The sequence below is a fragment of the Rhinoderma darwinii genome, chromosome 4 (genome assembly GCF_050947455.1).
Source record: "Rhinoderma darwinii isolate aRhiDar2 chromosome 4, aRhiDar2.hap1, whole genome shotgun sequence".
In the NCBI taxonomy this organism is placed as follows: domain Eukaryota; kingdom Metazoa; phylum Chordata; class Amphibia; order Anura; family Rhinodermatidae; genus Rhinoderma; species Rhinoderma darwinii.
This window is the reverse complement of record NC_134690.1, coordinates 93,445,566-93,471,937: the sequence shown is the minus strand read 5'-3', so window position 1 is coordinate 93,471,937 and position 26,372 is coordinate 93,445,566. Positions and strand designations below refer to the sequence as shown.

The window sequence follows — 26,372 nt, the reverse complement described above, 5'->3', positions numbered from 1 at the left end:
TGACAAAAAAAATATGTAAATTTCACCTCTACTTTGCTCTAAATTTTTGTGAAACACCTAAAGGGTTCATAAACTTTCTAAATGCTGTTGTGAATACTTTGAGGGGTCTAGTTTCTAAAATGGGGTATTTGATAGGGGTTTCTAATATATGGGCCCCTCAAAGCAACTTCAGAACTGAACTGGAACCTAAAAAAATAAATAAATGAGGCAATACTTTGCTTCTTACATTATACTGATAATGAGCAGCGCCCACCCCGAGATGACCCCAGTTTTGACCGTTTGTATAAACGGAGACCCCTATTAGACCGTTCCAGTGCCCGGTTTTCCCAAGCATACACCCCCGAGAAGTGTATTTCTATTGATGAGTCCCTGGTACATTTTAAAGGGAGGGTTCAATTCCGCCAGTACCTGCCGGGTAAGAGGGCAAGGTATGGCGTAAAGATGTATAAGCTGTGAGAGTGCATCAGGGTATACCTATAGGTTTAGGATATATGAAGGAAAGGCCACCCCCAAACCAGACTGCATCCTGGACTACAATAGGTACATGGGAGGGGTGGACTTGTAAGATCAAGCCCTGAAGCCCTACAGCGCCATGCGGTGTGGTATAAGAAGCTGGCCGGGCACATCATACAGATGGCATTGTACAATGCGTACATGCTACGTCGATGTGCAGGCCAGACGGGAACTTTCCTGGAATTTCAAGAGGTGATTATCAAGAACCTAATCTTTAGGGACCAAGAAGGGGGGGCACCCAGTACTTCTGGAAGCGAGCCCACACGCATCGTACCAGGGCAACACTTTCCAGGAGAAGTTCCCCAAACTGGCAAGAAGGGAAAAAGTCAAAAGAGGTGCAAAGTCTGCTATAAGAGGGCGATAATGGATGACACAATATATCAATGTGACACGTGTCCCGAATAACCAGAGCTCTGTATGAAAGTGTTTTCAAATTTATCATACATCCCTTGGTTTATAATTTACCCCAATTTTACTTACCCTGATGCACTCCACACAGCTTATCCCCCCTCGTCTTTCCCCTCTGGGCCCTGCTGTGTGTCCAGGCAGCTGATAACAGCCACATGTAGGGTATTGCCATACCCGGGAGAACCCACATTACAGTTTATGGGGTGTAGGTCTCCGGTCAAAATGCTCACTACACCTCTAGATGAATGCCTTAAGGGTGTAGTTTTTAAAACGGGGTCACTTCTTGCGGGTTTCAACTGTACTGGTACCTCAGGGGCTTCTGCATACATGACTTCGCACTAGAAAATCCCCAGTAGGCCAAATGGTGGTCCTTTCCTTCTGAGCCCTCCCATGGGCCCAAACGGCAGTTTATCACAACAAATGGGGTATTGCGGCACTCAGAACAAATTGCGCAACAGAATGAAGTATTTTGTTTCTTGTGAAAATAAGAAATTTTCAGCCAAAACTACATATTATTTGAAAAAAATAATTTTGTTTTCATTCCCAGCCCAATTCAAATAAGTTCTGTGAAAAAACTATGGGGTCAAAATGGTCACAACACACATAAATGAATTCCTTGAGGGGTGTAGTTTCCAAAATGGGGTCACTTCTGGTGGGTTTCCATTGCTTTGATAGCTCTGGGGCTCTGCAAATGCGACATGGCAACCGAAAACCAATCCAGCAAAATCTGTACTCCAAAGAACACACAGCGCTCCTTTCCTTCTGAGCCCTCCCAAGGGCCCAAACGGCAGTTTATCACCACAAATGGGGTATTGCCGCACTCAGGACAAATTGGGCAACAAAATGGAGTATTTTATTTCTTGTGAAAATAAGAATTTTTGAGCTAAAATGACATATTATTGGAAAAAATATATATTTTTTTAATTCCCAGCCCAATTCAAATAAGTTCTGTGAAGAAACTATGGAGTCTAAATGGTCACATTACCCATAAATGAATTCCTTGAGGGGTGTAGTTTCCAAAATGGGGTCACTTCTGGTGGGTTTCCATTGCTTTGATACCTCTGGGGCTCTGCAAATGCGACATGGCACCCGAAAACCAAACCAGCAAAATCTGTACTCCAAAGAACACACAGCGCTCCTTCCCTTCTGAGGCCTCCCATGGGCCCAAACGGCAGTTTATTGCCACAAATGGGGTATTGATGCACTCAGGAGAAATTGGGCAACAAAATTGAGTATTTTGTTCACTGTGAAAATAAGAAATTTTGGTAAAAAATTACATCTTATTGGAAAAAATGTCATTTTTTTTAATGTCACAGCCCAATTGAAATAGGTGCTGTGTAAAAACTGTGTGGTCAAAATGCTAACAACAACCATAAATGAATTCCTTGAGGGGTGTAGTTTCCAAAATGGGGTCACTTTTGGTGGGTTTCCATTGCTTTGATACCTCTGAGGCTCTGTAAATGCGACATGGCACCCGAAAACCAATCCAACAAAATCTGGACTCCAACAAACATATAGCGCTCCTTTCCTTCTGAGCCCTCCCATGGGCCCAAACGGCAGTTTATCACCACAAATGGGGTATTGCCACACTAAGGACAAATTGGGCAACAAAATGGGGTATTTTGTTCCCTGTGAAAATAAGAAATTTTGATCACAAATGACATTTTATTGGAATAAATGACATTTTTTTCATTTCAGAGCCCAATTCAAATACGTGCTGTGAAAAAACTGTGCGGTCAAAATGGTAACAACAACCATAAATTAATTCCTTGAGGGGTGTAGTTTCCAAAATGGGGTCACTATTGGGGGATTCCTACTGTTTTGACACCTCAACACCTCTTCAAACCTGGCATGTTGCCTAAAATATATTCTAATAAAAAAGAGGCCTTAAAATGCACTAGGTGCTTCTTTGCTTCTAGGGCTTGTGTTTTAGTCCACGAGCGCAGTAGGGCCACATGTGGGACATTTCTAAAAACTGCACAATCTGGACAATACATATTTAGTAGTGTTTCTCTGGTAAAACCTTCTTTGTTACAGAAAAAAAAATGAATAAAATTGAAATTCAGCAAGAAAAATGAAATTTGCAAATTTCACCTCCACTTTGCTTTAATTCCTGTGAAATGCCTGAAGGGTTAAAAAACTTTCTAAATGCTGTTTTGAATACTTTGAGGGGTCTAGTTTTTAAAATGGGGTGTTTTATCAGGGTTTCTAATACATAGGCCCCACAAAGCCACTTCAGAACTCAAGAGGTACCTTAAAAAAAAGGCTTTTGAAATTTTCTTAAAAATATGAGAAATTGCTGTTTATGTTCTAAGCCTTGTAACGTCCAAGAAAAATAAAAGAATGTTCAAAAAACGATGCCAATCTAAAGTAGACATATGGGAAATGTGAACTAGTAACTATTTTGGGTGGTATAACCGTCTGTTTTACAAGCAGATGCATTTAAATTCTGAAAAATGCAATTTTTTCAAAATTTTCTCTACATTTTGCAAGTTTTCACCAATAAACACTGAATATATCGACCAAATTTTACCACGAACATGAAGCCCAATGTGTCACGAGAAAACAATCTCAGAATCGCTTGGGTAGGTTTAAGCATTCCGACGTTATTACCACATAAAGTGAAATATGTCAGATTTGAAAAATGGGCTCTGAGCCTTAAGGCCAAAACTAGGCTGCGTCCTTAAGGGGTTAAGTATTTATGTGTACTTTTGTACTAGGTTCTTTGACTGCTGAGACCCGACCTCCTCTTTTGATAGGGGTAACATTTTTGCAGTTCTCCCTCTGTTTTTAGAGAGAGTTGCAAAGGGTAATATTGTATTACCAATTTTTACTTGCTTTAATATCACCTGCCCCAGGGTATAGTATTCTCCCTGGTAGTAATTTCTGAGTTTGTTTGAAGTACACTGATCTCATGCATTTCTCTTTGTTCTTACTGCAGATATGTGTATTGTCTCCCTGGTACGTCTTTACCCCAGTGTCTTTCCCTTCCCTCCTACTTTCATCCGAGATAACAACCGAGACGACATTGAATCCTCCAAGGTAGAAGATAGAACACTGCTTGCTTTGAGACCGGACTGGGACTGGCCCCGACATAACTGTGAGCTGTACACATCCGCAGTTTCCACATCCTTCTTTGCTCTTTCCTACATCTTTGATCATGGTTAAATTTGTAACACTTAAAGAGGCTCTGTCACCAGATTTTGCAACCCCTATCTGCTATTGCAGCAGATAGGCGCTGCAATGTAGATTACAGTAACGTTTTTATTTTTAAAAAACGAGCATTTTTGGCCAAGTTATGACCATTTTCGTATTTATGCAAATGAGGCTTGCAAAAGTACAACTGGGCGTGTTGAAAAGTAAAAGTACAACTGGGCGTGTATTATGTGCGTACATCGGGGCGTGTTTACTACTTTTACTAGCTGGGCGTTGTGTATAGAAGTGTCATCCACTTCTCTTCACAACGCCCAGCTTCTGGCAGTGCAGACACAGCCGTGTTCTCGAGAGATCACGCTGTGACGTCACTCACAGGTCCTGCATCGTGTCAGACGAGCGAGGACACATCGGCACCAGAGGCTACAGATGATTCTGCAGCAGCATCGGCGTTTGCAGGTAAGTCGATGTAGCTACTTACCTGCAAATGCTGATGCTGCTGCAGAATCAACTGTAGCCTCTGGTGCCGACACGATGCAGGACCTGTGAGTGACGTCACAGATCTGCACTGCCAGAAGCTGGGCGTTCTGAAGAGAAGTGGATGATACTTCTCGTCAGAACGCCCAGTTAGTAAAAGAAGTAAAAACGCCCAGATGTAACACACATAATACACGCCCAGTTGTACTTTTACTTTTCAACACGCCCAGTTGTACTTTTGCAAGCCTCATTTGCATAAATACGAAAATGGTCATAACTTGGCCAAAAATGCTCGTTTTTTAAAAATAAAAACGTTACTGTAATCTACATTGCAGTGCCTATCTGCTGCAATAGCAGATAGGGGTTGCAAAATCTGGTGACAGAGCCTCTTTAAATAACGAAGCCATCCGTGGAACCAAGATCTCTGGAAATGTCTTATAATACTCATACGTGAAGCCGTCTGGCCCAGGGGCTTTACCACCAGGGAGGTCCTTCAGTATATCATACAATTCCTCTGCAGAGATCGGGGTATTCAGGGATGAAAGCTCCTCATATTTCAATCTAGGGAGAGTACAGGATGAGAGATAGGCTTGCAGCGTTTCCCGCCGGCGGGCTGGATCAGGTGGTAAGGTAGTCGGTAAGTGATATAAGGATTTATAATAGTCGTGGAAGAGTGAGGCTATCGTGTCTGGATGATGCTGGAGGATGCCCGCGCTATCCCTAACCGCCTGTGGAGTACGAGCAGTCGCCTGATCCCGCAATAGCCTGGCCAGAAGCGAATGCGCCTTATTACCTTTGTCATAATATTTCCTTTTCGTGTATAGAAGTGACTTTACAACTACACCTACAACTGGAAGGAAACCTCCCTGACCTACTTAGGAGTCCAACTCACTCCCTCCTATACGTCGGTCTACAAGGCTAATTTCCCCTCTCTGTTTGTGGAATTACGTCAGCTAATGGCCAGGTGGGATCCTCTTCCCATGTCATTTTTTGGACGCATAGCAGCGGTCAAAATGACCTTGCTCCCTAAATTACTGTACTTCTTTGAGACCCTGCCAGTGGCAGTACCTATGAGGGAATTGCGGGCTATGCAGTCTTCCATCCTCAGGTTCATATGGCACTCCGGCAGACATCGAATCCCGAAATCCTGATGTGGTGAAATACTACTGGGCGACACATCTCCGCCGCATACCCTGTTGGGTGTCCTTAAGGGCATACAACAATTGGACCGAAATAGCTATGGCTATGGATGGCCCCGGTTCACCCAAACGCCTTGTTATGGGGCGACCCGCTGGTAATGCCGTCTTCATCTCTGTTGGGTCCCATGAGATTTCAAAGAGAGGTGTGGGAAACTTGTAAAAAACGCTTTCATTTGTCGTCGGGTTGCCCGCCCTTGACTTCAGTACTCTACACTCCCACTATTCCGGGCGGTACTACCTCCCGAATAGTCCGATTGTGGGCGGGAATTGAGGTATTCCACTTGGCTGGCATGGTTGATCCCCACACGCTAGAGCTTCACCCGTTCTCATACTTTCAAAGACATCATAATGTCCCCTCTTCTGCATTTTTCCACTATCTTCAGATCAGACATTACATGCAACAAACTTTCAGATCCATGCGGGTCACTACACCTACAAGCTTCGAAAGGTTGTGTAGGTATACTACCACCACTAAGGGGCTTATATCCGCCATTTACGCAATACTGCTATCCCCGGATGGTTCCCCTCCGCCTGGGCATAGGTATATGTTGAAGTGGGAGACCCTGCTGAATAAATCTATCCCTCTCTCATTATGGCAGATTATCTGGTCACAAGCAGCTAAAACCTCCATCTGCACTGCATATAAAGAAAACCAATATAAAATTTTTATGTTTTGGTACCATACCCCTGCCTTTCTGCATAGCTTCAATCCGGGTATTCCTTCGGATTGCTGGCAATGTAGAAATCAGAGAGGTGACCTGTTCCATATTTTCTGGAGCTGCTCACTGGTCCAACAGTTTTGGTTGGAGGTTAGGAATTTGGCGTTGGCGGTGTTGCAGCAGGATATTCCTCTAGACCCTCTTCATTATCTCCTGAATGTCCCTCCTAGGTCTTTGGGGAAACCATTAGCCCGACTCTTTCGACACTTTCTCACCGCCGCTAAGACGTTGATAGCTTGGAAATGGAGACAGACCGCCCCTCCCTCTCACATCGACTTACTGACTAGAATTAGGGAAATTCGCACAATGGAGCATATGACGGCCTCTATTGACAATGAACTGGACAGGTTCAAAGTGGTGTGGGACCCGTGGGACAAGCATTGGTTACAGATATCTCAAGATTAGGTTGTAGATTGAGCTCTGACTATCCCTCCCCCCCTTTTTTTCCCCTTGTGTCTTTTCCCTGATGTCTTGTTTGTCTATTGGAATTTACTGCGATGTCAAGTGAATTGCATGGCCTTCCCATGCATCTTTATGTCATATGTATATTTTGAAAATTTTCTATAAAAATACAGTTGAAACCATATATGGACACAGCGACGTCACTCACTTCTGAAGCGGAATCCTCGACACCTTGGCCGGGGATTCCGCTACAGGAGAAGTGGGTGACTACACAGTCCATATATGGACACAGTGACGTCACTCACTTCAGAAGCGGAATCCCCGACCCTGTGGCCGGGGGATTCCACTCCAGGAGAAGTCAGTGACTAAACTGTCCATATATGGACATTGAAGTCAGTGACTTATCCTGGAAGGGGGGGATGGGTGCAACCTACAGGGGGCTGTGTGACATTACCTACAGGGGGCTGGGTGACATTACCTACAGGGGGCAGGGTGGCATTGCCAACAGGGGACAGGGTGGCATTAACAACAGGGGGCTGTGTGGCATTACCTACAGGGTGCTGTGTGGCATTACCTACAGGGGGCTGTGTGACATTACCAACAGGGGGCTGTGTGGCATTACCTACAGGGGGCAGGGTGGCATTACCTACAGGGGGCAGGGTGGCATTACCTACAGGGGGCAGGGTGGCATTACAAACAGGGGGCTGGGTGGCATTACCTACAGGGGGCTGTGTGGCATTACCTACAGGGAGCAGGGTGGCATTACCTACAGGGGACTTGGTGGCATTACCTACAGGGGGCTGGGTGACATTACCTACAGGGGGCAGGGTGGCATTGCCAACAGGGGACAGGGTGGCATTGCCAACAGGGGGCAGGATGGCATTAACAACAGGGGGCTGTGTGGCATTACCTACAGGGTGCTGTGTGGCATTACCTACAGGGGGCTGTGTGACATTACCAACAGGGGGCTGTGTGGCATTACCTACAGGGGGCAGGGTGGCATTACCTACAGGGGGCAGGGTGGCATTAACTACAGGGGGCAGGGTGGCATTACCTACAGGGGGCAGGGTGGCATTACAAACAGGGGGCTGGGTGGCATTACCTACAGGGGGCTGTGTGGCATTACCTACAGGGAGCAGGGTGGCATTACCTACAGGGGACTTGGTGGCATTACATACAGGGAGCTGGGTGGCATTACCTACAAGGGGCAGGGTGGCATTACCTACAGGGGGCAGGGTGGCATTGCCAACGGGGCAGGGTGGCATTGCCAACAGGGGGCAGGGTGGCATTACCAGCAGAGGGCTGTGTGGCATTACCAGCAGAGGGCTGTGTGGCATTACCAGCAGAGGGCTGTGTGGCATTACCAGCAGAGGGCTGTGTGGCATTACCAGCAGAGGGCTGTGTGGCATTACCAACAGAGGGCTGTGTGGCATTAATCTACAGGGGACTGGGGGACATTACCTGCAGGGGGCTGGGTGGCATTATCTGCAGGTGGATGGGTGGCATTACCAACAGGGGGCTGGGTGGCATTATCTACAGAGGGCTGTGTGTGGCAACAAATTTAAATGAAATTCATCCGATTTTAAAACGGACAGGGAAAAAAAAACGGATGCAAAATCGGCCGTTAAAAACGGCAACACGGCCCGGAACGGATGCAAACCGGCCGGGAAAAACGGCCCAAAACGGCCGATTTTATCGGCCGACACTCGGACTCTGTCGTGTGAATGAGGCGTTAATCTTGGTGGGATTGTCTGTGTATTTTATATTCCCCATTTTTTGAAAATGTATTAAATTTTAGACTTTTTCACTTTCATAAAAAATAGTGCATGACTCCTTGTCCTTTTTTTAATATATATGACCTTGGCAGATCTAGCAGATCAGAAATTTCAGAAACTGACTTGTGGAAAAGGAGGCATCCTATATGGGTATGTTCACACGTAGAGTCAAAAACGTCTCAAAATACGGAGCTGTTTTCAAGGGAAAATAGCCCCTGATTTTCAGACGTTTTTTGAGCAACTCGCGTTTTTCGCAGCGTTTTTTACGGCCGTTTTTAGAGCTGTTTTCATTGGAGTCTATCAGAAAACGGCTCCAAAAAACGTCCCAAGAAGTGTTCTGCACTTCTTTTGACGAGGCTGTAATTTTACGAGCCGTCTTTTGACAGCGACGCGTAAAATGACAGGTCGTCGGTACAGTACATCGGCAAACCCATTGAAAGTAATGGGCAGATGTTTGCCGACGTATTGGAGCCGTTTTTTCAGACTTAATTCGAGGCGTAAAACGCCTCCATTACGTCTGAAAATAGGTCGTGTGAACCCAGCCTAACAGTGCCACGTTTAAAGTCACTGACATATTCAGTAACACCCATACTACTATTAAAATTTGTCTTTGGAATCACATTGCATCACTGTGTTCTTGATTTTATGTACCTGTTTGCAATGGTGTTGCTGAGACACCTGAACTCCATAATTAAGGTTGTCCACATACTTTTGGCCTTAAAGTGTACTTGTTGTGGAGCCGTGATTCACTGCTCAGATTGTCTACCTAATATACCAGTGCTGGTAAGAAGCAGCAGCTTCTAGCGGACTAATTTCTTATTGGCTGGTCTGAAAAATTAATTTGCCATCCTTGTACAGGAGGATCTGAGTGGTGGGACTGTCCTACTGGGCATGTGTGACCACTGGTCCTGGACACATTAGGTGGACGTTCTAAGGCCCTGTTCACACCAAGTATTTTGCAGGTGGAAATTCCTACAGGAATTTTGAGGCAGATTTTGACCTGTCTGCACTTTGCCTGCATTCTTTTTCGGCCACAGCCATTGAGCGGCACGGGAAAAATCGGCTCGCGGGAAAAAGAAGGGACATGCCCTATCTTCGGGCGCTACGCCTCTGACCTCCGATTGACATCAATGGGAGGCAGAGAAAGCGTATTTTGCAGTGTTTTATGCCTGCGGCGGTCAATGGCCGCGGGCGAAAAACGCAGCGAAAATCGGCGTGCAGGCAGAGGTAAATCTGCCTCAAAACTCCAAACGGAATTTTGAGGCAGATTTTCCTCCTGTAAAAAACTCAGTGTGAACCCAGCCTAAGAGGGAATCAAAAGAACACAGGAGGTGTCATAACAAGTAATTGTAACAGCGATATCTACAGTCAGTAAACACTGATTATATCATGACAAAAATGTATTTCTCTTTCAACAGGTTGTAGTGAAATTTATTCGTAAGGATCGGGTGATAGATGACTGCTGGGTGCAGGATCCTGAACTTGGGAGGGTCACACAAGAAATTGCAATTTTGTCCAGGATACAGCACCCCAATATTATCAGGGTGAGATTTAAATTATTTTTCTTGTTTTAAACGATTCAAAAAGACAATCCGGGATCTGGACATTTTTCAACACGGCTGAGAAACTGAAGGAAAAAAAAAGTTATAAATTTACTACTGGAAGTCTTTTTCTGTCCTTGGTTGCTGGTCTCCCCCTGTCTGTTACTTTGACTAGGCCTACATAGTGACTCAATATGTAGGCATACTTTCCAGTATAGTGCATTCATTGATACTCCTCTCACTGTTCATTTTTCTTTTGCTTCTGCATATATTTAATGCCTTCCAGGTCCTTGGGGTCTTTGAGAATGACAAGTTTTTTCAGCTAGTGATGGAACTCTATGGCGACGCACTCGACCTCTTTGACTTCATTGACAATCAGCCTAATTTGGATGAGTCTCTGGCCAGTTACATCTTTCGTCAGGTCAGAGCAATTTCACTTTAATTATTTTATGTTTTGTAAATGATTAAAGCAACATCATCTATACTGTACAATAAGACATTAGTCATAGCAGATTAGTGGGGTTCTAGCTCAGATTCCACTAATATTTGTTAAAAAACAGCTCTACCAGTGTTACAGGTAGAGCTGTTTTTTAACAAATATCCACGGGATATGCCATAAATGTCTTTATAGATGTTGGTCTCACTTCTGGGACCCCTCACCTTTCTCCAGAACAGGGAACCCACCCCCACCACTCTCCTGCCAGGTGAGAGCCGCCCCATCACAGTAGGAAAATGCCATAAATGTCTAAGATGGGAATATTACTTTTACGTTTAACTAGGAAAAATATATCCTCCCTCCATGCTACATGGAAGAGGCTGATAAGAACGGTTTGTGCTTCAGATTGTGCAGTATTAATTTTATGGAGGCAAGTATTGTTTTATTTAATGTCTGCAATGTAATTTTGCATTAGGCCATTCATTGTGTGCGTTCTAAATTCACACCTTACTGTGTAAGTGTAGATGTATTACTTCAGTAAAACTTCTTTTAGGCTCATTTCACACTCTATGGTTTCCGTTTGACGAAAACCTTCCGACGTATACGTTAAACGCAGGCTGTGATGGATGCCTAACCAGGGCATCTGTCACCTATAGACTATTATGGGTTCCATTAAACGGATACGTCATGACCTTTTTAACAGATGATTGTCAGATAGATCCCATAATAGCCTAAGGGTGACAGTTTTCTCTAAGGTATCTGTCACCCATAGGCTAACATGACATCTGTTTAATGAATCTGTTTTGAAAAGCTCATGAGGTATACGTTTAATGGAAGCCTGTGACGGATGGCATACAGTGGCATCCATCACCCAAAGGCTCCAATGTTGGAAAAAAAAAAACATATTTCGTGCAGTATACATTTTTTGTAGGATACCTCTGGGTACAATAGCGTAGTCGACTACGCTATTCTATCCAACAAAAAATGGGTATCCCCGATGTTTACTGCCCAGTGGAAGCCCAATAAACACTATTGGCCTCCATCGGTATAATGGGAGCCTATGGGTATGTTTGACGTATGCACCAGAAGCTTTCCCGATGCATACATCAAACGTGCAGTGGAAACGCAGTGTGAAAGGGGCCTTAATCTAACCTTAACAGGACCTAATAGGTGCCAGGTTATCAAATACTCCGGATTATTAGACTGTCATAGCAAAGTATGTGAAATGTACTTGTATGTATTGAAAGGCTCCAGGAAAAGAACGCAAAATAAAATGGCAAAATGAAATCTGCTACTATTTTTTCAGAATTTCTACTCATTCTTCTCCTTTTGGGCTTGATAGATTATAGGTTACCTTGCAGTTCATATCCAGAAACGTGTCCCAGACATCCACATTTTCTCGGCTGTCAGATGCCTGATGAAAGGAATTTTACGTGAAACTCCTTTAATCCAGCATCCAATAAGACAAAAAGTCTTCTAATCCACCACTTGTTCTCATCACAAAACCACATATACATAGTCGAGTCACGTCATTATGACAACCTGAAGGAAGTGATGTCTCATGGGCTGGCTTGGTGGGTATATAGGCTGTCTGAACACATATCACTCGTTGTTGTCATGGGTAAAAGTGCAGATTTATCAGAGTTGCAAAAAGCGATGATTATTGGCTTTCGGACCAAGGGTGGCAGTATTTCTCAAACAGCGCAGTTTGTGAACTGTTCGCGTGCTGCTGTGGTGAAAGTGTATAGTGAGTGGACAAATGGCACCATTGGGAATATCACACGTGAAAACTGCGGAGCACGACGTGCCATTGATGTGAGAGATGAACGTCAACTATGAAGGTGTGCGAGGGCCGAACGACACGCTACAGTGGAGCAGCTCACCTTGAAATTCAACCAGGGGGCAACCAGACGTGTCTAAAACAACAGTTCAGCGAACCCTACTGCATATGGGGCTCCGAAGCAGACGGATGGTCACTGCTCCTATGCTAACAAAGGTGCAGCGGAAAAAAAAGGCTTCAATTTGCACAACAGTATCGGATTTGGACCACCGATGATTGGCAAAGGGTTGCCTTCTCCGATGAGTCACGTTTTCTGCTTCATTGAACGGACGGACGTTGGCGTGCCAGGCAAGAAACATCAGAGAACAAACACCCTGCAACCATTGCTGGAAGAACACAAGCTGGTGGCGGCAGCGTTATGGTCTGGGGAATTTTTTCATGGCATTCTCTGGGACCACTCATCCATGTGGAAGGCATCCTGAACCGATTTTTGTATGAATCCATCGATGCAGATCACGTCCACCATACATGCTGTTTGTCATCTCTGGGGCAGATGGAATCTTCCAGCAAGACAATGCGACATGTCACACGGCTAGAAATGTCTGACAGTGGTTGTAAGAGCACAACCAAGAACTCCAAGTATTTCCCTGACCCCCTAATTCACCAGACTTGAACCCAATTGAGCATCTGTGGGACCAACTCTATCGTCTTGTTGGCTCTATGGATCTTCCCCCACGCACCCTGCGGCAAATGTGGGATGCACTGCAGTCAGCACGGCTCCAGATACCTGAGACAACCGACCAGCACCTTATTGAGTCACTCCCAGCCCGTCTAGCTGCTGTCCGTGCTGCACACGGCGGTTACTCTGGATATTAGCTGCTGGTCATAATAATGTGACTCGACTGTGTAATATTGCATTTCATTAAAAGCAGAAGCAGGAGACTGAGCAGAGGTAACCTTTAGGAATTTCATAATTAGTTGTCTACTTTTACATACTTTTCAACTTCCAATAATCTAAAATATTTAATAATCTGGCACTTATTGGGTCCCATTGATGCCAAATTAGAGCACTTTTAGTTCTATACTGCTTTATTTATTATCAATTGATTAATATTTTGGTTTCACCAGTCATTCATGTGTCGTTTTGTGTGATTGCAGTTGGTGTCAGCAGTGGGATATCTACATAGTCACTATATTTTGCACCGTGACATTAAAGATGAAAATATTATTATTGCTCCAGACTTCACGATAAAGCTGGTTGACTTTGGTTCTGCAACCCGTTTGCAACCTGGGAAATTGTTCTCTACGTTCTGCGGCACCACCGAATACTGTGCACCAGAAGTTCTCCTCGGCAATCCGTACGTTTATTTAGCTTCTGTAATTCATTTGCTACTGTTGCAGCTGTGAGATCCAGTACACCAGAAGTATGCAATGGTCCAACCAATTCGTTTTTAAAATATCTCAACAGATAATAAAATAAATTTAGTGATACTGGTTTAGTAATACAAAGATTGCCCTATTAAAACAAAGAACAGATATGACTGATACTATATACTAAACCAGATAATATTGTTTAGGGCATTAACACTTCATAATGGCAATAAACAGTCTTCAGTCATGTTCACACGTTGTGGACTCTGTCAGGATTAAGGAGCAGATTCTGCACCTAATTTTGGACAAAACCTGCAACAATTCTGCCTACAGTGCATGTGATTGGGGTATTTTATGCCCCATTCACATACTACTAGAAAAAAATCCATGCAGAATATTGACCGTGCCAGAGATTTTATAATCTGCAGCATGCTGATTATTGAAATTTAAAAGAGGATTCATATTTGAATTTTTCTTGGCATATCCACAAGATTTGCCATAAATCTCTGATAGCTGCAGGTTCTATTTCTGGGATCTGCACCTATCTCGTGAACGGGGTATACACTGTCCCTGCCTTGCGAGGCAACCGATGGCCTCCGCTCCCAGACGGTGAATTAGTGGAGAGGTGGCCGGGATTATGGAAACAGCCTAGCTCGCTGCGCTACGCTGTTTTCTTAACTTCCATCAAAAATTGATTGGAGTTACAAAAGCAGCGTTGTGCAGCATAGGCTGTTTCTGTAATCCTGGCCACCTCTCCACTAAATCTCCACCTGGATGTAGAACTCCAGAACAGGGGACCCCCAACCCCTCTCCTGCCTGGTGAGACGACTTCCACATTCCAGCTAGAAGGGGTCTGGGGACCCCCGTTCTCTAAAGAAGTGCAGGTCCCAGCTCTAAAACCCACATCTATCAAACATTTTGGCATATCCCGTGGATATACCATAAATGTCTAAGATCGGAATATCCCTTTAATGAAACTATTCTGTGTGCAGATTTCTGTCACAGAATTTCCTCATGATCCATGGCGGAATCGCCTACTGTAAGTACCCACCGTGTAATCTTAGAGTCCAACTGTAAAAGCGAAATGACATTATGTGAAACCAAATATCACTTGTCAATTTATTGGGGATATTCTAGATTAAAGTCGTTCAAAAGATGTATAGCCACTACACCAGATTGTAAAATAAGCCTGGTCTTTATTCCATCAAAAGTTGCAAATACAGTGAAGGTGACATTTCAGCCATCAATTGGCCATTCTCAAGCCCCAAATTGGCTCCGGTAAAGCCTGGAGCCAATTTTGCACAGAAGAAACCACGAGTGGTGCTGATGGCCCTTTTCTAATTGTCTACAAAGAATAAAGGGGTTGTCCACTCAGGACCTCCACCTATTATCCAGAGTGGAGGGACCTGCTGGAGATAGCGACTTTCGTCTAGGGAGACTTGGCACAATATATGGCCGTCTATTCATTTTATTAGGCATTGTGTAAAACAACATTCTGCAGGGACAATGCTCAGTGCTGCTAAGATTATTATACAGGACTAGAAAAGCTATTTGTTTGTAGCATTTTTAGCAGGCCAGTTGTAGGCTGAATCCTGTACAATTGTAAATCTCTGCAAATGTTTATTCCAGTCTATATTTTCAGGTATCCAGGTCCTGAGCTGGAAATGTGGTCTCTTGGGGTGACTCTGTACACGCTGATATTTGGAGAGAATCCTTTCTGTGAGGTTGAGGAGATCTTGGAGGCAGAACTGAACCCTCCATTCTCTGTATCTCAAGGTAAGACACCTCATAGGCACGTTCACTAGGTAACATAATAAATACTTGTGACGCACATGTTTGTGTGTTTACAGAACTCCTGACATTGTATACTGCCCTGAATCACCTTGATGTTGGATTGCCTTTTTTTAAACTAAAAATAACTATAATAACAGAAACCCCCTTATACCCATCTACCCTTTACCCACCATTCATCTGATTCCCCTCTTCTAATGGATTCCAGACATATTAGGTTATTTAGTGTGCAAATTATCTGTATTTACTCACTTTCTGGACTATTAGAACTATATAAAAATAATATTTGTTAATATTTTGACCAATGCCAGATTAGTGGGAATTCCAGGTTAGTGGCCATCCGACTAACAGAGTTCTATATAATGTACTGGATATGGTGCAGTCTGTAAACAATTCTTTTATTAGTTTATAAACTAAGATCCACAATCCAGAGACAACTCTGCAGCCTTTTTGTCCCTTTTGCTTTAACCTTTTTTAAGGGCCAGGTCAATTCTGGACGTTTGGTATTTTGTTCTCCTTTGGATTCCTGTGGTAATAACGCTTTTATTTTTAGATCCTCCTATCTGGATGAAGTAAAAATTTGCACTCTAAACTGATCTTTTATATGAGTTTTTATTCGGACAAATCATATTTGTAAATGTTTTTGTACAGACACAACCTTCATCAGACAATCCAATTGTCTAGTCACACAAAGTCCATGATGCACTCAGTATATGGTGATAGTATCCCTAGTAGTTGATATGCGCATATCTACTACTAGCGATACTATCTCCATATATCGAGCGCATCATGGACTTTTTTCAAAGGGTTAAACAGCGGAGGTTAGCGGTTTCTCTGATCTCCGCTGTTAGAGCAGGGCTGCTGCTGTCTATCACTTGCGGAATTAGCATGATGAGTATTGTCATTCTGACACACCTACTGTCGGCCTCTCATGATGAGCATTCTCGTCACCAGCATTCTCGTCACCTGTCCTAGAGAATAAAACATGAACAATCTGCTGTGAATGGTAGTAGAAGGTCTTTTCATGTTTTGTTTTTTTACATTTTAGCTGCTGTAACGTTTGCTTAGCAATGTATTTGAATAGGATTAGGCCCTGATCAAATTACGTTTTGGCTAAAGGTGTCCATAGGGCTCCATTAGCTCGACAGAGGCCAAGTGTATCCTTTTGACCTCCGTCGGGCTGGTATACGTCGGTATACCTTTTTTTTTGAGAATGAAGTAGCGTAGTAGGCTACAGTATTCCAAAAGTATACTACGCGGTATACCTGTTTTTTAACATGCGAGCCTTAGGGTGACATACGCCACTGTATGGCATATGTCACCAACATATGTTTAATGTACACGCCATGGGCTTTTGAATAGCATTTCATGACGTAAACGTTAAACAGATACCATTATAGTCAATAGGTGACGGGCACGATAAAGGGATGTGGCATACGTTACCCATAGGCTATAATGGTTTCCATTTAACCCCTTTCCATATTATCACGTACATTCATATACACTGGCAGGCCGTAATGCTTTGGTATACTGAGTATACCAGAGCATTATATCAGTGATCAGAAGTACCCTAGTGGGACTAGAAAAAAATAAAATACATTTATGTTACAGTTAAATAAAGTTTAGAAAAAAAATAGGGCACAGTAAAAATAAAATATATATTTTTTTCCCCATAAGAAGTAATTTTATTTTGTAAAAGTGTAAAGCAAAAAACCTTATTATTATTATTTATGCCGCATTGTGAACTGCGTAAATTTAAACTGCGAAAGACAATGCTGGAATAGCTGTGTTTTTTTTTTGTTTTTTTAAATTTAATTCCCTCCCAAACAAAAAATATTAAGTTAATCAATATACTATACGTATATTGAGAAATTCAACTTGTACCGCAAACAACAAGCCCTCATACAGTTATTTCGATGGAAAAATAAAAAAAGTTCTGACTTTTGAATTGGGACAATGAAAAAAACGAAAAAGTATGCTTGGTCATTAGGGCCGGGTCATTAAGAGGTTAACTCTCATGATCACCGTACACTACTTATTCATTTAATGGATACTATTAATATCTATTTTAGGCATCCGTCACAGTCTATGTTTAAGGTATATGTTGGGAGCTTTTTCCCAATGTATAGGTCAAACGTAGGCAAAAAATGTGATGTGAACATAGTAGCGAATTGGGAACCTGGTCATAATAATTGTACTGTATGTTTTCATCGTCTAGAGTTGCATGATCTTATCTCTGGCCTACTTCACCGTGACCCAGAAATGCGTATGACTCTGGATGAACTTCTCAGGGACCTATGGGTGACACAGCCTGTTAACCTTGCAGAATATACCTGGGAAGAGGTATATCCACCTGCCTGCTCCCAAACAGGTAAGTAAAAAAAAAATACATACAGTAGATATAAAAAGTCTACACATCCCTGTTAAAATGCCAGGTTTTTGTCATGTCAAAAAATCAGTCCAAGATTAATCATTTTAGAATCTTTTCCACCTTTTAATGTCACCTATAATCTGTAAAATGCCATTGAAAAACAAACTGAAATCATTTAGGGTGGAAAAATAATGTGGTTGCATAAATATGCAGACCCTTAAACTAATACTTTGTTTAATTACACTTTGACTTTATGACAGCATTCAGTCTTTTTGGGTAGAAGCATGGCACATCTTGACTTGGCAATTGTTGCCCACTCTTCCTTTCAAAAGCGCTCCACATCTGTCAGATTGCGAGGCATCTCCTGTGTACAGCCTTCTTCAGGTCACCCCACAGATTTGAAATGGGATTCAGGTCTGGGCTCTGGCTGGGCCATTCCAAAACTTTGCCCTTCTACTGGTGATGTCATTATTTTATTGATTTGGAGGTATGCTTTGGGTCTTTGTCGTGCTGAAAGTTGAAATTCATCTTCAGCTTTTTAGGAGAGGCCTGCAGGCTTTGTTCCAATATTGCCTGATATTTGGAACTGTTCATAATTCCCTTCACCTTGACTAAAGCCCTAGTTCCAGCTGCAGAAAAACAGCCCCAAAGCATAATGTTGCCTCCACCATTCTTTACTTTGGGAATGGTGTTCTTTTGGAGATCTGCAGTGTTGTCTTTGCACCAAACATACCTTTTGAAATTATGGCCAAATAGTTCAACCTTGGTCTCATCAGACCATAACATGTTTTCCCACATGCTTTTGGCAGACTTGATGTTGATCTTTGCAAAACATAACCGGGCTTGGATGTTTTTCTTTGTTAGAAAAGGCTTCCGTCTTGCCACCCTTCCCACAGCCCAGACATATGAAGAATAAGGGAGATTGTTGTCACATGTACTACACAACCAGTACCTCCCCGAAAGTCCTGCAGCTCCTTTAATGTTGCTGTAGGCCTCTTGGTAGCCTCCCAGACCAATTTTCGTCTGGTCTTTTCATCAAGTTTTGAGGGACGTCCAGTTCTTGGTAATGTCACTGTTGTGCCAAATGTAATCCACTTCTTGATGACCGTCTTCACTGTGTTCCATGGTATATCTAATGCCTTGGAAATTCATTGGTACCCTTCTCCTGACTGATGCCTTTCAGCAATCAGATCTCTTTGATGTGTTGTAAGCTCTTTACAGACCATGGCTTTTGCTGTCACATGCAACAAAGAAAATGTTAGGAAAATCCTAATAGAACAGCTGAACTTTATATGAGATTACTCAGAATCACTTTAAATAATGGCAGCTGTGGGGGGGGGCGTGGCCTAGCAGCGCATGTGAGAGGAAGCAGGATCCGGAGCTCCCGCTGCCATTCTCCTTAAATTGTATCCTGCCAGTGTTAACTTCGCGCGGTGTCTTACCTGTCACGAGAGGAAAAGTGGTGAAGAACCTGGGGACGATATTTTGGACCATTAACGACGCTCATAATGACCCGATCCTGGAAATCAAAGGCGGCAGAGGACGAGGAGCTGAAGGAGCAAGATGGCGCCGAAGCGTGCTCCTTCGCGGCGCGCAGAGATGTGAGAGGGGTGGCAGCATCGAGGTTAGAGCGCTTTGCCCGGCACACACCTACGAAGCCTGCTGTAATCAGGGGGCCGATGAGTAATAGGGAGAGGATGGCGGAAGGCTCAGGCTCCGGTTCTCGGTTTAAGCCACTGAGGACTCAGATGGAGTCGGATGAGGAAGAAAATGGAGGAGGGGTGCCGGACAATCAAGCAGACGGCTCGGAAGGAGGCACACATGACCTGGCAGTGCCTGGACCCACCTTGGCAGATGTCTTTTTGGCGGTAAGCCAGTGCAATTCCACTTTAGCCAAGCTTCCCTTAGTGTAGCGCATAGGAGGTCGCAACTTTTTCTTCTGCACAGAGTATATAGAACACCTAAGGTGCTCTGGCAAATGCGGCTTAGATCTACGATGGAGTGTCAGAGATGTTCATTGAATGGGGCGGATTTAAAACATATGTTCTGGAGCTGCCCGAGGCTGCACGGATATTGGGGAGAGGTTAAAGAAATGGTGTCTCGGGTATATGGCAGGGAATTCCCGCTGGATCCTAAGATATATCTGTTGGGCTGCATGGGAGGGGTGGAGGAAGATAGGGCTGAACTGTTATCCATTAAAAAAGTACTATATCACGCAAGAAAACTAATTGCCAAATACTGGTTACAGGGGGATCCCCCGGAGGTTTCTGAACTAGTGAGTTATGTTACTTGTACGGTGACGTTGGAACGAAGAATTTATATGAAACGTGGAGCGATTCATAAATATGATAAGCAATGGGGTAAATGGACACAATACTATGGATTGGTAGGTCAGTAAAAATGGAGTGAGATATACCAAGGGATAGAGACATGGACGCGCAGGGAGGGGAATGGGTGGAAGAAAGGGGTGTGAAAGGGAGTTAATGTTAGGGGGTGGGGATGTTATTACGGAAATATATGGGAAATATATAATGTATGTACAGAGTTTATAAGACCTGATGTTATATATAATGTAACCTGTATTTTTCTGCCAATGTGGAACTATAACAGATGAAAGCTGTATGTTATATATTTTCAATAAACAGTTGTTTGATTTAAAAAAAAATAATGGCAGCTGTGTACTGACTACTATTTAACATGAATAAATGTGATTGGCTAATTCTAAACACAACCACATCCCCAAATATAAGAGGGTGTTCACACTTATGCAACCACATTATTGTAGTTGTTTTATTTTTATTTTTCCCCTCTAAATGATTTCAGTTTATTTTTTTATGGAATTGTACAGATTATGGGTCACATTAAAGGTGAACAAAGTTCTGAAATGATTCATCTTGTGCTGATATTTTGACATGACAAAACCTGGCATTTTAACAGGGTTGTGTAGACTTTTTATATCCACTGTATATAAATGATGTAGGGCTTTTAAAGCAGCATATTCATATTCTAATTAAAATATGTGGGATGACATAAAAAGGTAAGAATATACAGATACTTCTAAAACATACCCTATTTCTGTTATGGGTGTATTACTATTTGCTTAACAACTTGCGGTGGAGTATAAATGTCCGGGCAGTCCGCAATTAACTCAGCAGGGACGTTTCAGAATGTCCTGCAGATTTATACTTTCTTCCGCTCTGTAGCGGCATTTAGTTCCGTGATACAGTTGTCTCTACACAGCTCACATCACTGAGCTCTGCTCAGAGACCAATCAGCACGGTCTCTGGGCATGTGATCATTGTGACAACCTGTCACAATGATCACAATACTTTCCCCGTCGGCTGCTTCGCCATCCTTGCGGCACTCCCTGCTCCATTCTCGCGACACCCCCGCCCCTCTTGGCACTGCCCCCCTGTAATGTGTCCCTCTCCTGGCAGGCTGCCCGAGAGCGGGAACAGTAAGTAATAAAACACACACTTTTTTTTTTCTCCAATCATTGTATATATATTTGCCAAGGACGTGGTGTCCGAGGCACAGTTAGCTCCGCCCACAGCCCGACCTGCAAGAAGCCTGTGAGGAAGGAGATGTGAGTGCTCAGTCTGTCTGTTGTTTGTGCCTCTATTTGCCTGTGTGTCTCTGTGTTTGTGTGTGTATAAGTTCCAGTGTATGTGTGTGTGTGTGTGTGTGTGTGTGTGTGTGTGTGTGTGTATTTGTGTGTCTAAGTGCCTATATATGTATCTGTATGCGTATATATTTGTGTGTGTGCATCTACTACATTATCTGTACTCAGAGTTATCACTGTGTGTTATCTGTGGTGTTACGCCCTATTCACACGACAGGGATTCTCGGCTGTCACACGGCCGCAGTAGAAATAATAGACCCCCAAATGGGACTATTCACACGGCCGATTTTCTATGGGATCTGACTGACGGCCATGCTTTCTGCCGCTCGCTCTCTTCTCCTCACAGTGCGAAGTGCATGTGAGGAAGAGGGTATTTTGTTGCTCCCTGTAGGAGCTGAATCTCTAATCCCCGGCCACATCTTTGGCTGAAGCTGTGGCCAGGGATTCCGCTCCAGAAGTCCCTGACTTCAATGTCCAGGGACTTCTGAAGCGGAATCCCCGGCGCTGTGGACATTGAAGTCAGGGACTTCTCCTGGAGTGGTCCCCTGCAGGAAGGTATGGGGGGTGCAATCTGTGAGGGTGGCTATGTACAAGGGTGCTGTGTAGCACTACCTACAGGGGGGCTGTGTGGCACTACTTACAGGGGGGCTGTGTGGCACTACCTGCAAGGGGGTCTGTGTGGCACTACCTGCAAGGGGGTCTGTGTGGCACTACCTGCAAGGGGGTCTGTGTGGCACTACCTGCAAGGGGGTCTGTGTGGCACTACCTGCAAGGGGGTCTGTGTGGCACTACTTACAAGGGGGTCTGTGTGGCAATACCTACAATGGGGTCTGTGTGGCATTATCTACTGGGGGGTTGTGGCATTATCTACAGAGGGCAGTATGTGGCATTATCTACAGAGGGCAGTGTGTGGCATTCTCTACAGAGAGAAGTGTGTGGCAGAAAATTTACAAATTAAATTCATCCGTTTTCAAAACGGACAGGGAAAAAAACGGATGCAAAACGGGTCAAAATCATCCGTTAAAATGGGAAACACGGCCCGGAACGGAAAAGGAACGGATGCAAAACGTCAGAGAAAAACTAACCAAAACGGCCATTTTTATCGGCCGACACTTGTCGTGTGAATAAAGCCTTACATAGGACTGCAGGTAACATCTTTATTATCTGTACTCAGAGAGTTATCACTGTTCTCTGTGGTATTATACCTTTACTCTGGGTGAATAATCTATTATTCAGCAAACGCTTCCGCATTTTTCTTAGGTTTCAAATCTTGGTAACTAGGTTTTAAAATACACTTCTATCTTCTTGTAATATTTTTTACAAATACTTATCATCATTCCTTTTGCTAGGAAACCTGTGTAACAGGTTTTCTATACTAGTAAATTATCTATCTATCTATGTATGTATATACCGTATGTATCTATCTCATATATATTGATATATAGTATAGTGTTAGGCTGGGGCTACACGGTGACCTTGGCCGCGACACAAGTTGCACGGCCAAAGATCACTGTAGTCTGTAGCCTACGTGGCAAGTAATGAAAGTGAATGTGGTCGCTGTAATTTTACTTGCGATGTAGGCTACTGGACAAAGTGATTTATGGCCATGGGACCTGTGTCGTGGCCAAAGTCGTCGTGTATCCCCAGCCTAAAACTATACTATATACCGATATATTTCAGACAGATAGATATGAGACAATTTGATCAAAATGCGCACTAAGAACCTCCCTATTGTAAGTAGATTTAGCAGTAATGCATATTTATTTATATTTAGTGGCTTAGGTGACATTGGTGTTCACAGTGTGCTTTCGCCATTTTCTTGTGTGCTAGATATGAGATAGATAGATCTAAATTGCGACTGCTGACAACATCATTTACGCGGTTCCCGGAGCTGCATATTCTACATTTTGTGAGGTGCTGTAGTGTGGTATGGGAGAAGAAATAATGAATTAGGTTAATATTTTTATTTAGATATTTAGGCCCTGTCAGGTTTCCTATGCTCCTATGCTTCTGCCCTCCTATCTGAGGGCAGAATAGGATAGATAGGGACTGAGCTCGGAAGTAGGCTTACATTATATAATTTACCAGCTTTAACTTCTGAAATATTTTGATATCAAGAAGGCCTGAAAAAAACGTTTTGGTGTCTCTTTTGCAGATGAAGTATTGAACCAGATCCCGCTCAGCCATAGCTCAGAATGGAATGGAGAGGGTGGAAAGCAAGCAGAGTGATAATGGCTCCAGCAGACTTACAAAAATCCGAATGAAGGAGATACAACTTGCACTTAACACTATGACACAAAGATAGAGATAGGGTTTAAGACTAAGACCAAATTTATTTGTGCTTTTCCGTCCCATCACAGGAACAGACAATGTGAAGAAATTGATCAACTGTCTAGTCCACGGCACAACATCGGTGTTTATGGCTTACCAGTGTTAACTTCAAAATTAAAGTGCTCCAAATAAAGGATTAAACCTTTTTGATTTAAAAATGGAGGAGTCTCCGATTCTTGGGACTTCACAGTTTCAGACTGACTTTCCTCCTGTAGGAACTTTCAAGGCCATATTTCTAAGTGCAGTATTAATTCATCATGGATTCATGTTTGCAATGTCTCTGCAACAGTTTTCCAAATAGGATTGAGTTGGTAGGAATGAGTAACGTTTTTACTGTGTAGTACCCATACATCACCCCATAGTCCTGTTATTTGGAGGCATGAAGCTTTATACTGCACTGGAGTTTTTTTTCTCTTGTTCTTCTTTAGATTTAAGAGAAATATTGATGCTAAGTGGAGAAAGGTCGCCCTTGCAATGACTTTCTCCGTTTCTAAGCATAGTAGAAAACTAATCTGAATAAATCACCTTCTTGGTGTTGGTGCCAAGCCATTGCTTTGCTGTTAGGTCTAATGCTCTAATATTTTGCGGTCAGTACCAAATCAGTGCTATGACTGTGCAGGTGACGATGTAGGTGCCAAATTTTGTATACTGAGCAATATATCAATGATTTGTTGACTTACTCTGTATTTCATGTAAGTTTTTTAACTTCCATATGGAAAGCTATCTATATTTTTGCTGTCTTTTTTTAAAAATATATTTTAGGCCTGGAAAGCTTTTGATGTTAACCACCTGAATGAACATTGTTTTTATAACTTCATACTCTCAGCGAATCATTCAAACACGTCTTATCTTATCCGGATTCCCTATCTCACCCATGTGAAATTTACTGACCGTGCTTTTCACCAGGCCAAACCAATTGTGAGACCTTGGTAAATGCAGCTGTCACAAAGTTTGTTGACCCTTTTGACTATTATGTGATTGTGACTTTAGCATCCGTTTGTGTGAGAATAGTGTTTTGATAATTAACAATACACAAATGGAAGTGCACTCAAAAGACCAATATTGGCATGACCGTACAGTACAGATCTCAGACATGTTGGGGTAAATCGTATTGTGTTGGTCAAGCAGGCAGTGGTTAGGCATATAACCGCTATACTTATGTGTCAATAGATTAGCCGTAACAGGATCTCCATCTGATGCTGCCACGCTCTATCCAGGGAAAGTAGCTTAGAACAGTGGCAAATCTGCCAAGGTGTACGGGGGTGGGGGATTTTAGGGTCCATTACAAAATCTCAGTAGCTAATCTAGTCCCACCAGGTGTTAAAGTAACTTTCTGAGGCTTCTCACACGATATAGAAGAGAAACCTCTGCACCTACTCCGGAAAGGTGGGCACATTCATTGTATTTCATTGTCTCGGTATGACATTTATAGCCTCTTGTAAAGAGTTGACTGTCAATGGATTTCCTGAATATCCTAAACTAGAGGGGACCATCAAAGGAAGGACAAGTTGGGGAGTGTTAAGAAGAATGACTCCTGAAACATGACTGTGCTGTTAGGGGTTTATTTAACGCCCAGTTTTGATGCAGTTTTTTTCTTTTTCAGCCAAAAGCAAGAGTCTACAGGGAGAAGGATGAAGGATTATTTAAAGCTGTATGAGTCATATTTTTTTTTCTTTTTTGTATCCATTTGTAGTTTTTGGCTACAAAAAACTGCATCAAAATCCAAAGTGTGAACTGGACCTTATATACCAACAAGATGGAAAATATTTGTATAATAACACACAAGGGTTCGAAAGGCTTATAGAAATGGTCAATAACATGGTGCTCTAATAACTGGTTTTCTCCAGCTGATGTGAAACTACACCTTCCAGCATGCCCTGACGGCCTGCGGCTGTTAAAGCATACTGGAAGTTGTAGTTTTACAAAAGCTTGAGAGCCACAGGTTGAGACCATGGGCTTAAAGAATTAGCAGATTCCTTATTTCGTGATGGTTTTTGTAATTCATCTATTTCTGGCCAGTTTACCTAAATATATTTGCGTATTTAATGACAAGGTTGTTTTTACTGGGGTTGCTAAAAATATGTTTTTACTTGCAAGAAGGCTCACTGTAAATGTGTATGAATATCAATGGTATAGGTATCTTTAGTAATTACTACATAAAAGCTATGTAAACATTTTGAGGGCATTTTTTTAAAAATAAATAGATAAGTCAGTGTGATTAGTCTAACTTTGTAATAAGTCTTTATTAAAAAATCATTATACTTTTGGAGATACAGCTGTTCTATATTCTCTATACAGAGCAGCTGTATCGTTCGCTTTACACTGAATCCGTCAGATGTGATCGTTTACAGGTGATGACACGCTGGACCCGCCAACACTGAACCTGTCAGGTACGTGGGACTGACGGATTCAGTGTAAAGCGAACGATACAGGTGCTCTGTATAGAGAATTCAAACCAGATGTATGTCAAACAGTAAAACGAT

At 42.9% G+C, this 26,372-nt stretch overlaps 1 protein-coding gene across 1 annotated transcript in view; it reads left to right on the top strand.

Moving 5' to 3' along the window:
* Window positions 1-26,116, top strand: part of PASK (PAS domain containing serine/threonine kinase) — a 145,622-nt gene extending 119,506 nt beyond the window's left edge. Inside the window, exons 13-18 of the mRNA XM_075861368.1 lie at window positions 10,065-10,190; window positions 10,474-10,608; window positions 13,562-13,761; window positions 15,417-15,550; window positions 17,784-17,936; window positions 23,714-26,116. Coding sequence (XP_075717483.1) covers window positions 10,065-10,190; window positions 10,474-10,608; window positions 13,562-13,761; window positions 15,417-15,550; window positions 17,784-17,936; window positions 23,714-23,787 — 822 coding nt within the window. The 3' untranslated portion in view covers window positions 23,788-26,116. The remainder of the gene's footprint in view (window positions 1-10,064; window positions 10,191-10,473; window positions 10,609-13,561; window positions 13,762-15,416; window positions 15,551-17,783; window positions 17,937-23,713) is intronic.
* Window positions 26,117-26,372: the final 256 nt, after the last annotated feature.